Source organism: Epinephelus lanceolatus, chromosome 3 (genome assembly GCF_041903045.1).
Source record: "Epinephelus lanceolatus isolate andai-2023 chromosome 3, ASM4190304v1, whole genome shotgun sequence".
NCBI classification, from domain to species: Eukaryota; Metazoa; Chordata; class Actinopteri; order Perciformes; family Serranidae; genus Epinephelus; species Epinephelus lanceolatus.
In genome coordinates, this window is record NC_135736.1 from 42,091,961 (window position 1) to 42,106,973 (window position 15,013).

General features: G+C 42.1%; 1 protein-coding gene across 1 annotated transcript; it reads right to left on the bottom strand.

The window, feature by feature from the left end:
- Positions 1-9,741: 9,741 nt before the first annotated feature.
- atf4a (activating transcription factor 4a) lies at positions 9,742-14,430 on the bottom strand. Its single transcript, XM_033624724.2, has 4 exons — positions 14,272-14,430; positions 13,090-13,269; positions 12,390-12,707; positions 9,742-11,565 (listed from the first exon to the last, which is right to left on the bottom strand). Exons 2-4 carry the CDS (start codon positions 13,136-13,138, stop codon positions 10,556-10,558), a joined length of 1,377 nt encoding a protein of 458 aa, XP_033480615.1. The 5' UTR covers positions 13,139-13,269; positions 14,272-14,430; the 3' UTR covers positions 9,742-10,555.
- Between the last annotated feature and the right edge of the window lie 583 nt (positions 14,431-15,013).

A 15,013-nucleotide genomic window follows, 5' to 3' on the forward strand; every position in this document is an offset into this window, starting at 1 on the left:
CTCAAGATCAAGAAGTTAACTTTCAGCAGGAATGCGTCAGTTACAGAGTGCTCTAGAATGAGTCCTAAAACCCGGAAATGAATTAGCACTTTAAAACTCCTGATTCCCTCGTCTTGAAGTCAATGGGTTTTAGTTAGATGCCTGAAGTAAGGTCTGTGGGTACCACAAGCTTAGGACACTTTCACATTCCCCACTTGTGAATCTTGAAGCTGTTACGTGTCTTCAAAAAGGCACAAAGGTTGCTATCAAGTGGCTAAGTGAGACTACAGGACGTCATCACACTGAACATGGTTTCACAGCCTTGTTGTGATGGCGACGATAAAGTCATGTGACCGCGCTATAGTTCGTTTATAGCTCAACGTTAGCTTTTACTTCTGGTGATTGCATTCAGGCTTCAAAAATCATAAAAGTGATGTTCATCTGCAAGGATTATCTTCCTGAACGTAACATGTCAGTATCATAAACGTTGGTTTGTCACAGAGCTTATTTTCTGCAATAATCCAAAATTAAATGGAAAAGTCCCGTGGGCCTTTTGACACGAGAACCGGGGCAACGCTAGCTGCCACGTCAGCCTATAGAAAAATGTCATCCCTGGAGCGTTCTATAGAAGTACATCATTAAAGGAAATCTGGTTACATTCCTTTTAGGTTTACTGTCATGCTAGACTGACGAAGGAGCAGCATTCAGAAGATTACATGGGGCTTTCAAGAGTTTCTTTGGAGTAAAGAGTAGTTAGCCAGCTCTTTCAAGAGTTAGCTAACTACACTTTAAAACAGGCAGACAGGACAGCCTTTATATTGACTTGTTTGAATTTAAGGATAGAATAATAAACTTTGGCATTTTTTAGGGAGTTCTGCTACAGTGGGGCGGCTGTGGCTCAGGAGGTCAAACTCAGGAGGATACTCTTACTCCCTGCTTCTTGTGGTTTACTGTTGCAGGGCAGAGGTGTAAAGTAGGAAACACAGTAAGGATGAAACATTTCCTAACACGGGATGTGAAGTAACAAACTCTTTATACACAGTCAAGCCCAGATGTCTGGCTATCCACCAACACAAACTGTGGGAGGAAGTCAAGCTCTTTGAAATGAATTAAACCGAAAAACATCACTGACTGCTTCACTTCCTGGTCCTGGGGTCATGGGGGTTAGAGAAATCTAGCGGAACTGGTCTTTTCCTTTCTCTGTTTGACTGGAACCAACTCACTGTGAAACTCATACGTTTACCTAGTTTAGAGTTTGTTTAATACTTTGGCCACATGTCGTTTATGAGTGTATCCGGCTCCACTGGGGCATGTTGACAAATGGCAGGAGCTGCGGGAAAGTGTCATGTGTTCAAGCTTACCATAACCCACCAGGCTTCACCTATTCTCCATTAGGGACTGTTTGTTACCTATGTGGGGGGAGAGGGTGGTGCACAAAGGGGGAGGCATGTCAAATCATTTTTTAAGCACTGGGGAGGGACTTGCATTTTTATATTTTGGCCTGGGGGAGGGGCATACAAAATTTAATGGTTGTATTTATTTGTATTTATTTATTGCATATTTTAAAAGAAAACATGCCCTCTAAACCTGCTAGGGCGTGTTTTCTTTTAAAAATTGACAACATGAAGCTATTTATCACAGGCAGGAACTGTAAAAACAGAAATTACTGTTGGACGGTCCTTGGACACATCCTGTGTGACCAATGCTTCTGTCAGAAAAAAACAACCGAACATAACATATTCCGAGCTTAGAATAGTGATATTTCATCGAAATTACTTAATTAAAAAAAAGAGTGAAAAAGTAAGGTGTTTTTCAGCTCCAGGATTTCCCCTTCAACTTTTAACTTTTATCTTTCAAACATCAAAGGATGATTTTTAAAAACTAAGGGTCATGCATTTTCTGCCAGTCATTCAGGGAGTCTCAAGGAAAAATATTTGAGCTTTGGGGAGGGTCAAAAAAACAACAACAAAAACAAACAAACCACCTCCATCCTCTGATAAGTAAAGAACGGTTCCTGATAGACAGCACATACATATAAACAGAACAACCTCTTGATGTCAGGGAAGATCCAAATCCAGGTGGAAATCAGTTCTGTTTTGTATCATAGATGTATCAACACAAACGGTAACCATTTAAAGTCCAAGAAAAAATCCCCCCATCCAGTTTTTATTAATGCTTGATATTCATTTCACTTTTTCATACATAAAAATCATTTCAACAGTTGAACGACTCTAATTTGTAGCTGTAATATATTATCCTACACTCCCATTTTTTTAAAGACAGTACCCACAGGCAGACTTTATACATGCTATATTATCTACAACATAATCTACATGTGTTAATATCAGCCAGGAATAGACCCGTCAACAGCCCGAGGTCAGAATATGAGAATGTGTCAGATTGCTTGCCTATTACTGTCTTACAGTAGACAAACTATGAATAGCCTTACAGCCTTACTAGGTTTCACCCCTCAGTAAGGGAAATGCCATCTAGTCATGTAATGTAATTTGAAAAATAGCTGAGAATTGTCTCGACGGCCTCTGCCTAAAAGCTCCTAACATCAAAGTGCAGGCCCACCCGTTTAAAAACTGGTTTTACTGGCTTGGCTCCAGGCAACAGGTCTTAACAGATGTGATATTTGAAAGAGAAAAGGAATGAGAGGAGAGTCTGAGGGCTATACACTCAGTTGCCAGTTTATTAGGTACCCCCAGCTAAAACTAATGTGGTCTTATGCAAGAACCCTGAAATAAACCCAAACTTCATGAAGTATATTGTGGTTATATTTTATTTATAGAGGCAAAAAAAATTATTAAACACCTCTCGGATAAACACAATACAATTTGATGCTAATTCCCTTTGTTGCTTAGAGTTAGAGGAGAATATTTTTACCTCCCTCATATGGAGTGCTGCAGGGACGGCGTTTTCTTGAAGGCTGACAAGGAAGTCAGACCAATGTGATCTTTCACATGTGTGTGTTTTTTTTTTCCCCGTTAAAGGGGTTTTTTTTGGGGAGTTTTTCCTTATCCGCTGTGAGGGTCTTAAGGACAGAGGGATGTCGTATGCTGTAAAGCCCTGTGAGGCAAATTGTGATTTGTGATATTGGGCTTTATAAATAAAATTGAATTGAATTGAATTGAATTTCCATTGGGTTCTGCATTATTATAGAAAATAAGCTCTGTCGCAAAAAAAATAAAATAAAATAAAAATAAAATAAAGCTTATGATACTTTTTTTTTAATTTTCACAAATTCATACCACTTTCATAGTTTTTGAAGTGTAAATGCAATCACCAGAGGTGAAAAACTAACATTAGGCTATAAACTACCTACACCACAGTCGCATGACTTCAACGTCACCAATGCATCAGGGCTGTAAAGGCCCCGATGCACCAAGCCGTCGATCAGCCATCAGTTTACATTAGGCCGTTGGTGATCTCTGTCGCCCTTGTTGGTGCGATGTGTCTCACACCGTTGCCCTCCTTCGTGCAAGTTGACTTTTTTTTCCTGCCGATTCAGTATGTTGAATCAGCATTGGCGACGGTGGAGCCCATCGGTGAATGAAATCACTCTGATTGGCAGTTCAGCGCAAGAGAAGAGGAAGCGGGGAAACGGAAGTGAGGAATGTAAACAAAGAGCTAAATTGAGAGGTGTATGTTGTGTATGTTGTATGAGGTACGATTGTTTTTCATTAGCCATTGAGCTCTTAAGCAGAAACATTTCCTGATGGTCTGTGTTATCATTCACTGGCGCATGGTAAATACGCTTTGTTCTTTCAACTGGCTAACTAGCTAACTAGCGTCAAGACGGTCTTCCAGTTTCCCTTTTTGAATGACGACTACAGATGACCACCATCTGCTGGTATGGAGGTAGTATGTCCTCTCAGGCAGGCTCAGAACATACATTCTTGTTGGCCGTCAGTTTGTCAGAGACCACTGATAAACTGATACGGCCCACTTTAGATTCATTTCCTGTATCTGTATCATGTGGGTTTCGTCCTTGCTCCCATCCATTAGGAGATTAGCAGCAGTCCTGAGTCTATTTATTCAAATGGGAGAAATGAACACGAGTACATATTATGACCGTTCCCTTCGCCCCACTGTCACTGAAGTAAATACTGGACCCATTTTTCACAAACCCCAACCCTTCTAGATGTTCTGACACAGAAACTGCATTTTTTCAGACACACACAATTAGGGAGAAAATTAACTTTGTTTGAGACAAGTTTCTGTTGTAGCAACATATTCTGGCAAGATCTGGCAACAACTGACGTAATCTTACACTTGGTTAATATCAGACCTTAACCTGAAGATAAAAACGAACAGCAAAATAAGGAACAAACATTAAATTTGTACTATATAGTGTTGTATTGTTTTGAATCTGATTTCATCCATCCACACGATGTTCACTACACTTTGAAACAAGGTGGCAGCATGTAAGGAAAGGACGGCTATGCCCACGTAGGAGATAGGAGGTTTACTGTATTTTGTACCACTGGCACAGCTTGTAATGCAGTATCATCTGTTACACAGTAGATGTGTTGTGTCTGGGTCTTAAAGCCATGTTCGGGGTGATGACGTTCTGTAGTCTCATTAAGCCACTTGATAGCAACCGCCTTTATCAAGACATCTACATAATTCACAAGGGGGGAAGTGACTGACATATTTTATGTCCTAGAATGAAACGTTAAAGTCTGTTAAGCCTGTGTTAACTACAAACCTCATTTCAAACCTTTAACCAAAAATCGTTTTTTAGGACTCATTCCTGTACCAGTCTATTTGTCCACTAGGTGGTTAGCTTAGCTTAGCATTAAGAGTGGAAACAGGGGACAACAAATAGCCTAATGTGCGACTGTGCATGGCTGTTCTGATGATTTCCACAGTCATGCTAGATGGGCCTGCTTAAATGTATCAGGGCTGCTTTGGCACAAACGTTACACAGAAGTACTTAAAGCCACCCACATTTTGCACTTATAAAATTTAATTCAATTTTTTTTTCAAAGGAATCAATACAAAATGAGTAGCTTGAGTATTGAGGGACTGATCCTGCAGGATTGACCTGCCCATCTCTAGCTGGCAGGCTAGCTGTTTTCCCCTGTTTCCTGTCTATATGCTATCTTAGCTAACTGGTTGCTAGCATTAGTAGTAGGCCTGTTATTGAACCCATTAAACTCCTGGCATTAAAGCAAATAAGCGTACCCACCAAAATGCTGAACTATTCCATTACAAGTCAAAAACTAGGATTTCAGTTTCATCTAAAAAAATACACTTCTTATTGACCAAGTTGGTCCAAACTGAAAAACAGATTCTCAATTGTTTACCTTTGCAACAACAGCACCTTTAGAGCTTTTCAGGAGTCGATACATAATGAACTGTTTTGCCCTTTTAAAAATATGTGTGCAAAACCAAAACCAAGCATCAAATTATGTGTCATGACATGAGTGTTTATTCATTCCCTCTGGCCCTCTTTAGTACAGAAGCCTCTTCTTTTAAATCTTCCGACTACAAAGTAGCCTTTAATTCAGACCGATCCAGTCATGAAACCCTAATGAACTGCGCCACATGACTGCACACAAGCGCTCATAGATTCATATACTGTCTTTGTCAAGTTGCGTATGGAGAGAACAAACTGACGCATCATCCCCGTGCTGTGAACAAATGAACTGAATAAAACCGTCATAATCCTAATTACTGTGGACCGCAGAGGAATGTGACAAGACAAGAATTATCTTCACTGTTTTGCTTGGAGCCACCACACCCATGGATTGTTTCTTTTCATCAGTCAGCTTCCTGAAGCACAACTAACTTTTACCAGATACTTTTGTAACATGAAACATATTTTCTTGGTGCTTTGAAATGAACTTCTCAAGCTGTGTGCGGTCCATGTGTAAAGCATGTTCGATGTTTCTCTCTCGGTAACTTGGTTCAGCTTTACTCTGGATTTCTTAAGGTTGTCTCTTTGAGAATGAAACTGAAAAGATGCGTTCCAGATACTTCTTAAACGCACATAAATTATACTCACACCTGTTTTACTCCCTTCATACTGTTTTAGATATCATTGGCCAAGCGCGTAAAGGCATTCATAGTAAAAGTCAGATAAGTTCAGACGTAAAATAGGGGAAAAGGCAACATTTTAAAAGGATAGTTCAGATTTTTGAAGTGGGGTTGTATGGGGTCTCCATAGACAGTATATTACATACAGTAAGTGTCAGTTTCCAGTTTGGAGAGGCAGGCTGTTTAGGCAATTTACTGCTGTGGAGTGGCCAGCAACAAAGTGTATTTTAGCCACCTAAAAAAAAACATCTAAAAAAACCCAGTGACTTTAAATGTATGCTATATTTAGATTATTTTCACTGCTTTACCTTCATGTCAGGCAGTGATTTCAGATGGGAAAATGAAGCCATTATATTGTTGTCTTCAAAGCCAGACTCCATTGAGAAAAACAGTGATTTAGCATTGCTGAACACGGGAGCTGCTGATCCCACTCTGCCTCGAACAGTTATTTTGTTTGTAATATTGTGTGACTTTGGCATTTCAAAGGATTAGTTCGATTTCACCAAAGTCACACGAGAAGACAAACTGACTAACTAATCTAAGCAGCAGTAGACCAGCAGCTCTTGTTTTCCACACGCTAAAACTACTGTTTTTGTCAATGGAGTCTGGTGGCTTTGACGAGAGCACCTATGGGGAACTGAAGCTGTTGACAACTTCTCTGCTGGAAGGGGATGTCTGACAGAAAGGGAAAGCGGTGAAAATACTTTTAATATTGCGTACAAAACTATAAACTCATTGATTTTCTTTTTGGTGGGACCCAGTGGCTAAAATAAGTTGTTGCTGACCGCCATCCACAGCAGCACATTGCTTAGTTTCTGTGTCGGATTCCAGTCTGCTTCTCCAAACTGGGAGTGGGCGGACAGTGTATCCAATACACTGACTATGGATAAGTACCCCATATAACCATCCATCCATCCATCCATCCATTTTTGTAACCGCTTATCCTCTTGGGGATCGCGGGGGGGCTGGAGCCTATCCCAGCTGACATTGGGCGAGATAGGTCACCAGACTATCGCAGGGCTGACACATATAGACACAGACAACCATTCACACTTATGGACAATTTAGAGTCACCAAGTAACCTATCCCCAATCTGCATGTCTTTGGACTGTGGGAGGAAGCTGGAGTACCCGGAGAAAACCCACGCTGACACGGGGAGAACATGCAAACTCCGCACAGTGAGGCGACAGTGCTAACCACCACACCACCGTGCCGCCACCCCATATAACCCCACTCCAAAAAATCTGAATGATCATTTTAAGCTGTTAATTGTGCGTGAGTACTCTTATACAACCAGTGCACAAAAACTCTAAGGTGAATGAGATATCTTTACAGGCTGCAAAGCATTTAGATTCCAATAGGCCTTTTACCACACCATAGCATGCAAAGCAGAGATGTAAGCAAACATTAAAAATGGCTGCTGCTTATGTGCATGAATGGCCGAGTCCTGAATTCACACCACAAATTACACACAATATAATTTGTCATTAGTGGATGAAAAAACGTAAACAATATCTATCATCAACAATTAGTTCAGATTCAAGTATTAAGCTCATGTCTACTCCTCCATATTAGAGTCATAATAAAGCGGCCTTAGTTATCTGTCTCTGCTGACAGCAGGGTCACTCCCCTTATCTGTGTCTTCTCAGGAAGGCAAGGCCTCACTACTGTGGAATCTGTCAGGGAGCAGTGTGTGTGCTACAGGGGGTTTACTGCCAAGACTAAATTTACACAGCTGCTTGACAGTAGTCAGCACATTGAGCTGACTCTGAACCCACACACATGTTAGTATCACTTTCAGGGATACTACACCGACTTACTTTCAATCCAAGGAAGTGTAGCTGTATCACAACCAATACCCATCTAAACAATGTCACAATTACAAGAGAAACTATGTTAACGTGTGCACCACTTTTAAAACAAGTTCTTCAGGCTCTCCTCAATCAACTGCTTCAACGTCTAAAATATGCCTCCAAATGTGACCACAGACACACACACACACACACACACACACACACACACACAAAGGGTTCATATGAGCATCTGTGGCACGCAAGCTTTAAACCAGACATCTGTAGCTCAACCCCTATGTTATATTTACTTCCATCCCCCCTCTCACCCGCCTGTGAAACTGAGTGTAGTCTGGTTTCACAACTACAAGGACCTTCTCATAAAACATTTGCCCAGATGTTTCTCGCTTTCGTCTTCTTCGCCTCTCGTTTCCTGATAGAAAGCTCTAGTTGAGCTCCAGACAGTGACATGGGACTTCACCTCGGCTCTGTGCAGCTGAAAGTTGATCAATTTAAACTTATCTTCCAGGTTAAGTCACTGGAAATTGTGCGCACATTAACACAAACTCTAAAGGTGATTGTGTTTGTGGATTGTAACGCCCGCTGTGTTTACACTGGTGACTGCTGCCCTGTCTAGTTAACTACTCTGCTTTGGTTTTGATACCAAGCGTAATCCTCAGTGTTCACACCCTTTTCCTGGCACCAATAAACCAGCTGTATTTCAGTTATGTTTAATGGCATTGACGCACCAAAGCTTAGTGAGAGGAGTAATATGACTCATGCATGGAACATGTAAATAGTGGTAACATGCAACTGCTAAAAACAATGGAACCAGTAGAGCAGGATTTCTCTAAACTTTGTCTCCATGACACTGTTTCCTTTTTTAAAACTAGATTGATTTTGTGTTATGGGTACATGTATGGCTGACATATTTACATATAAAAGAGGCCAGTTGTTTTTATTTCTTTAACCTTGATTTAACCAGTAAGTCCCATTGAGATTGAAAATCTTTTACAAGAAAGACCTGGCTGAGGGAGCAGCCAATCAGAACACATTTAAAAAGCAACAAATACAATATGTAATACAAAAATCCATAATTAAACAACTATTCAAACATAGTGGCCTCTCAAGAAAAACATATTCTTTATGATGCCCTTAAATTCATTGATGGATACTCAAGTTTACAATCTTTTGTTATTAATAACTGTGCAGGAATCATTTCCCAAGACCAATTTTAAATTTTAGTTGTCACGCTACACACTACCCTTTTGGCTTATAGATATTTATGTTATGATAGCTATATCCTTATTAAAACAGGGTCCCTAACACTTAAGGCAGGTTAGATTTAATATATTTGTTTAATGCCACTTGGGGTGAATTTTAAGACCAATTTTACAGTAACCAAAATAGTGGAAAAAATAATTAACATCCCTAAAACCCGACTTCAAATGCTCAGGGCTTTTTCTCAACTGTTTACTAAAACATAACCATGACTTTTTGGTCAAAAGTTAGCTTTTGTCATATTGTTGGATGTGGTAACTTTGGGTGTTACTGGTTCTTCTGTCCTGACCTGCATCACATTAATGTGGCCGTGTGAATTGTCTCAAAAAAAAAAAAAAAAAAAAAAATGTCGTACCTTTATTTTAAATTTCACACTGCAACATCAAATTAAAAGAATTCATAATATCCTACTTCTCTATTTAGCATTTAAGACTTTTCAAAGATCTTTAGATTAATGAATTCAATGCCATTTACACTTTTTAAGGATCGGTGGGAACCCTGTTAAGAGCCTCCACAAAACTATCGCTAAATCAACAATTGTAAAAATCACTCACTCTGGTTAATTACCTGCCATCAACCTCCAAACATGCTGCTTTTCTGTTTTATACTCTTAAGGGTCAGTAAAGCACATCACACACGTCACTTGAGTACTGATAGATATTTATTAGAAAAAGAAAAGCAAGCATTTTTACAAGCCAAACGACTGTGCTAAGAGACTCTGAGCTACTCAAGACATGATCAGGTTTTATCCAGCATTAAATAACAAAAGTTAAAATCTGCAAGCAAAGGAGGAGAAAACTATATACACAAAAAAAATCCATGTTGACAGTGTAACATCAAGAATTCATAAATATATTGAGGCCCCTTTCTGGACTTGAAGCTGTTAAGAGGAAGGTGGAAATTGGGTGACACTGGGTTAAAAAGGGGTGGGCAACAAGGTCCAAGTGGTTTCTCACTTTACTGACACAGGAGTCACTTTACTGAAGCTGAGCTGGGGTCTGACTGTTGATCACTGTTGAGTGTGAGGCGGTATATCTCTTCATGGTCTAAATCACTACTGGGAGTTATGGTGACTCATGTTTTGCATGCCTAGTCTACAAATACAAATGTACACCCGGCCTGTTTGTACAAGTACTGCTAGAAGGACAGGGAGTACATTATGGGGATCTAACAGGGGACTGAGAGACAAGCATGTACAGATGCTTCACCTGACTACCTCCCAGCCCCCTGCACTACACTAACAATTGCATTAACTTCCAGAGGCTTTTTTAACTTTCCATCTAGCCACTCTTTTCTGTTCAGTGGTGTTTCGTACATCCACCCTCACATGCCATCTTCTGTAATCTCTTAAGACATACTTGTAACAATAAAGTGGTGCTTCGTTATGGCATGTGAGTGGTGGAGCAGAAACACCATCACTACTAAATGCAGACTGTGCCTCACACACATTCTGGTTTCTAAGCCACTGAGCTGGTCTTAACGCGGCGCTTACGAACTTCCTCCATCAGGTCCTTGAGATACTGAATCTCTCGGCTGATAGACTCTGCCTTCTCTGCCAGCTCCTGATTCCTCTTCAGCAGCTCTTCACACTCTGTGTTAAGCAGGTCCTGCTCAACCCTCTTCTTCTGCCTGTAGCGAGTGGCCGCCGTCTTGTTCTGCTCCATCTTCTTCAGTTTCTTCTCCACCACTTTGGGAGCGCCAGACACCGATTTGACCCTGGAGGTCTTGGCCGAGGGGGAGGAGGTGGTGGTGGTGGGCTCTGGTTTGGAGTAGGGTTTGGTCCTGGAGGAACCAGCTGTTGGAGAGGGGGTGGGAGGAGGAGATGGGAGGTGACCAGGTGAGCCGGCAGCTGACTCGATGCCAGAGTCGCTGTCGCAGTCGCTTGACGGAGGAGAGGTTTTAATGGACTGGTCGGGGAGAGATATGATGGAGGGCTCTTCTTTGTTGGTGAGCAGCACCACGAAGTGGCCAGAGGGGGGAAGAGAGAGGACAATGGGGCTGGTCGTCTGAATGCTTCCACTAGGATCTGGAATGATGGTGGCTGTGAGGGATGTGGTGGTTTTCTCTGCATCCAGGACATCCACTTCACTCCCCAGCTCCAACGTGTAGGCTGGAGAGGGAGGTGAGGGAGAGGGAACTGGGGAGGGAGGCTCAGACTTCATCACAACCTCCCGATCAGGAGCCACCTCTGTCTTCTTCGCTTCGTGTACCCTGGGAAGAGGGGACTCCACAGGGATACAGGGGATGCTGGGCAGTGAAAGACCCAGTTCGAGGCTGTCGTGCGGGGCGGGGATGGATGTGTGGAAGGAGTCTAGATCCAGATCCATGTGGGAGTCGAGGGAGGCCAGGAGATCCTCGGGGGAGCTGGGTGACTCATCGGAGGAGCAGGAGCCAATGAGGGAATCCAGATCGAATTCACTCAGGTCGATTTTCTCTGACATCCAGTCCATGCCCTCAAAAGCGTCATCTGGTGACAGATGATTTATTCATTATAATTTGATTAAAATAATTATGAAATTGATAAAATTTCACCCATCTTTAAAATCCTTTTGATTAGATTTTCATAGAATACAAACGCAAACAGCTAGACTCTGTTTTACGTCATACTGAGTGTCTTAATACATTCAATGATTACCTTAAGTGCAAATAAACACTTGAGACTCCCACCCACTATTATAATTTAGTGATGCAAATACAACACGTGTGCAATGAGCTTCACACCAGTGAACTGTCTTCCAACAAAAGGGATAGACGTCACTGTGTAACACCCCATTTAACAAACCAGTTTGAGCTAGTCTAAACCACACCTGCCAGCTGCGAACCAATGACTGCTCTTCATTGCCCAACACACCCACCAATTACTCATTCATGCCTTTAATTTTGGAGTTCGACGAAGTTTGTGCAGTGTCTTGCAAAAAATACTGAGGCTATATTTGTTTGAGCAACTTTACTTTGGTTGTAGAAATATCCTGATGGAATCTAGGACATGGTGCCTGCAGGACAACCTGAAGTGCTTTACTGACACAAAAGAGCCCTCATAAAATATTTACCGTCGGCCTGAAAGCAATCACCTCACAGTGGTGGAAACTTTTACAGCCCTGGATTTTTTTCCTCACAAGAACCCGCTGTTCAAGCATGTGTTTCTAACTTCGCCTGTAATTTTGCTTTTTAAATTAGCTCCCTTTTAGTTGGTGTTTGACTTTCCTCTGATCTAACAGTTCCTGTAATCCTACTCAACTGAACAGCTGATTATTAAGAATATTTGACATGAGAATTTTCCATCACTCTCACCTTTGCCATCCTCTGCTCCAACGTGGGTGCTGAGCAGGTCGCAGGCATCCAGCCAGGGAAGGCACAGGGAGTCCGCTCCGGCCTTGGTTCCCAGGAACAAGGAGGGATGGGTGGGAGGAGGAGAGGGAGGTGGGGAGGCAGAGGAGAGTGGGGAGGACGACAACGTCTGGTAAGGAGACAGGGAGGATGCGTGGGAAGAGAAAGAGAGGGGAGGCGAAGCTGGCGCCTTCCCCTCTAGAGAGGAGGAGGGAGAAAGAGCTTCTTCTTCATCTTGGTCCAGAAGGGGCCCCATGGGGTCAGCCATCAGAAACGAGGGCCCTGTGGACAAGAATTCCTCATTGAGTGCTTAATGTCCTACACAAAATATTTCTTTAACTAAGAAAAATGATCCAATTCAGTTTATATGTGTGCTGAGTCTAGCCATCTGACACTACACTAACATAATCAGACTCAAAAATCAAAGCCACGGTGACAGCTTTGATGAAATAAGATATATTACAAGAGATTTATTATAAGATAATGTCACAAAATACAACCAAGACATGAATTTATGTTCTGAGACCAACGTATGCGTTAATTACTGCTAAACTTTGCAGTTTTTGCAACACTTTCCAGCTTGATATCCAAACTGAGTGTTCTACACTACATATAGTTATATATGTAGATGTGCTTTGGGACCATTTATCATCACAACACCAACCTAAGTACAGGGCCTCCACGTCCTCCAAGGCCAGCTGGGAGAGTGTCATGTCTGCTGCTGGTCAGTGTTAGCCGTGAACGGGTGAATAAAATCAAAGGCGAGTCTGATAACGTTATCAAGTCGAGGGGTTCGGTCCTGCTGTCGACGGCAGCAAAGCTGTAGGTGGTTGCCGAGAGAGACCTGGGTAAAGGACACACAGAGATGCATGTTAAGGGGTGAAAATAAAGAATATACATATAATAAGAGTTGAGTTACTGGGTTGAATAGGTGTAGAAGGATTCTGGGAGCTGTCCACATCAACAAATATTAATAGGCATGTTCATTTTTAAGAGGATCAATGTATTGATGTCCTATGAAAATATTATGCCACGTGGCTGCCACCATTTAAAAGTAGGCCAACCTTATCTGTACACCTGAAACACTCCCCATTGTGTCTGCACTTCCTGAAACAAGTACACCTTCCGTGACTTTGACAACCCTCATGCAAACAATGCAACTTCTCCTCAGCTTGTGCTTGGGTTGGTAAGGCTGTCAGCGTGACTCTCATGGGGGAGGGGAGGCTAATTTTGGCTAATCCGTTCCACTGAAGCGAAAAAGCGGAGTTGACGAGAAACACTCCGCCCTCAACCGGGGGATAACATTTCCTAATTTGGTCATGCTTTGCTCCTGACTCCGCCCCCCTCCATGAGTCACCGCGGAGATGTGGGAGGGCAACCGCCATTTTCACAACAGAGCCATCTGTGCAAGGGCTGGGATGAAAGGACAGTGCGCGCCATTTTGGACACGCCACGTTGTCACTGTCTAACATACACAAACACAACAAATGTGCAGAAGCTGAGCCATAATGTCGCCGTGAAACACATAACATTTTTATAAGAGGGACTCGAGAAGGTAGCTCTGTCTACCGGGACGACCGTTGACGTTACGCCTCGTCAACACAAAACAGCACAACCCAAGCTAACCCGCCGGCTGGGACTAACTTCAACTGGCAGTCTGTAACAAGGCACCAACTCCACGTTAGACAATTTCCACATCGGCATATACATTTTTTTATCCACATAAAAATAGTTTCACATTGTTATTGACCTCGTTAGTGACCATACTCAACAGGTATGTTAACTTTATCAACACTGGCCAGACCAGTTAAACGAAGGCGGATGCCGATTAAAAAAAAATACTTACGCCATTTTGCCAGAAATAGCCAGTGCAGTTCGCCGTTGCACTGCCGGGTTGTTGCCGCTGCAAAGATAGCTGCCGCACGCCTTCAAACTGCCATTTTAGCGCGGGAGAGCTGTCGCCGAGGGCTGATATTCACTTTATACAAACGTGAGAACGAAGAACGGGCGAGGAGAGGGTCACGCTGCTATATAAACAACCGAACCACCGCCAACTGTATTCCTCCGCGGTGTCACTCCGCATTGGCGTTTGTTTTCCACTAGCAGCGCGGGCGGCGGGTGGAGTTTCCGCTTCAGGGACTACAAGCAGCAACGGACTTCCTGCTGGGCAGGAGTGGCGGCGTTAACCAAACACGCGTACCCTGTGATGACACCGCTTGAGTCTGGTTTGTGATTGGTTAGATGTATAAGTCTATACAGCTGACAAAATAGATCCATATATATGGGGCTTTAAACCTAAACACGAGTGCTTCCTACGTCAGATGTAGGTCAAATGCAAAATGTAAACATTGAAAAAGGAAGCCATTTTATGAAGCTTTAACAAATGTCAGCGACTGATGAAGATACTTAGACTACAACAAATATTACATAATACATAATTCTAGATACTTTTCCATCTGTTAAAAATTATATTAATTTAGATTAGTAGGCTATTTTGTTTATGACGCCCCATTTATTCTAGAAGTATAATTAAATAAGACTATAAACAGTTAATTTAGCCTCTTTTACTTTTTTTTTAAAAAAAATTG

Bases quoted from the DNA above. Each gene is read 5' to 3' on its own strand.
- atf4a (XM_033624724.2), bottom strand. From the start codon at position 13,138: ATGACACTCTCCCAGCTGGCCTTGGAGGACGTGGAGGCCCTGTACTTA. The intron at 12,708-13,089 runs GTTGGTGTTGTG...TCTTGTCCACAG, and splicing joins CGTGGAGGCCCTGTACTTAG to GGCCCTCGTTTCTGATGGCT. The intron at 11,566-12,389 runs GTGAGAGTGATG...ATCTGTCACCAG, and splicing joins TGGAGCAGAGGATGGCAAAG to ATGACGCTTTTGAGGGCATG.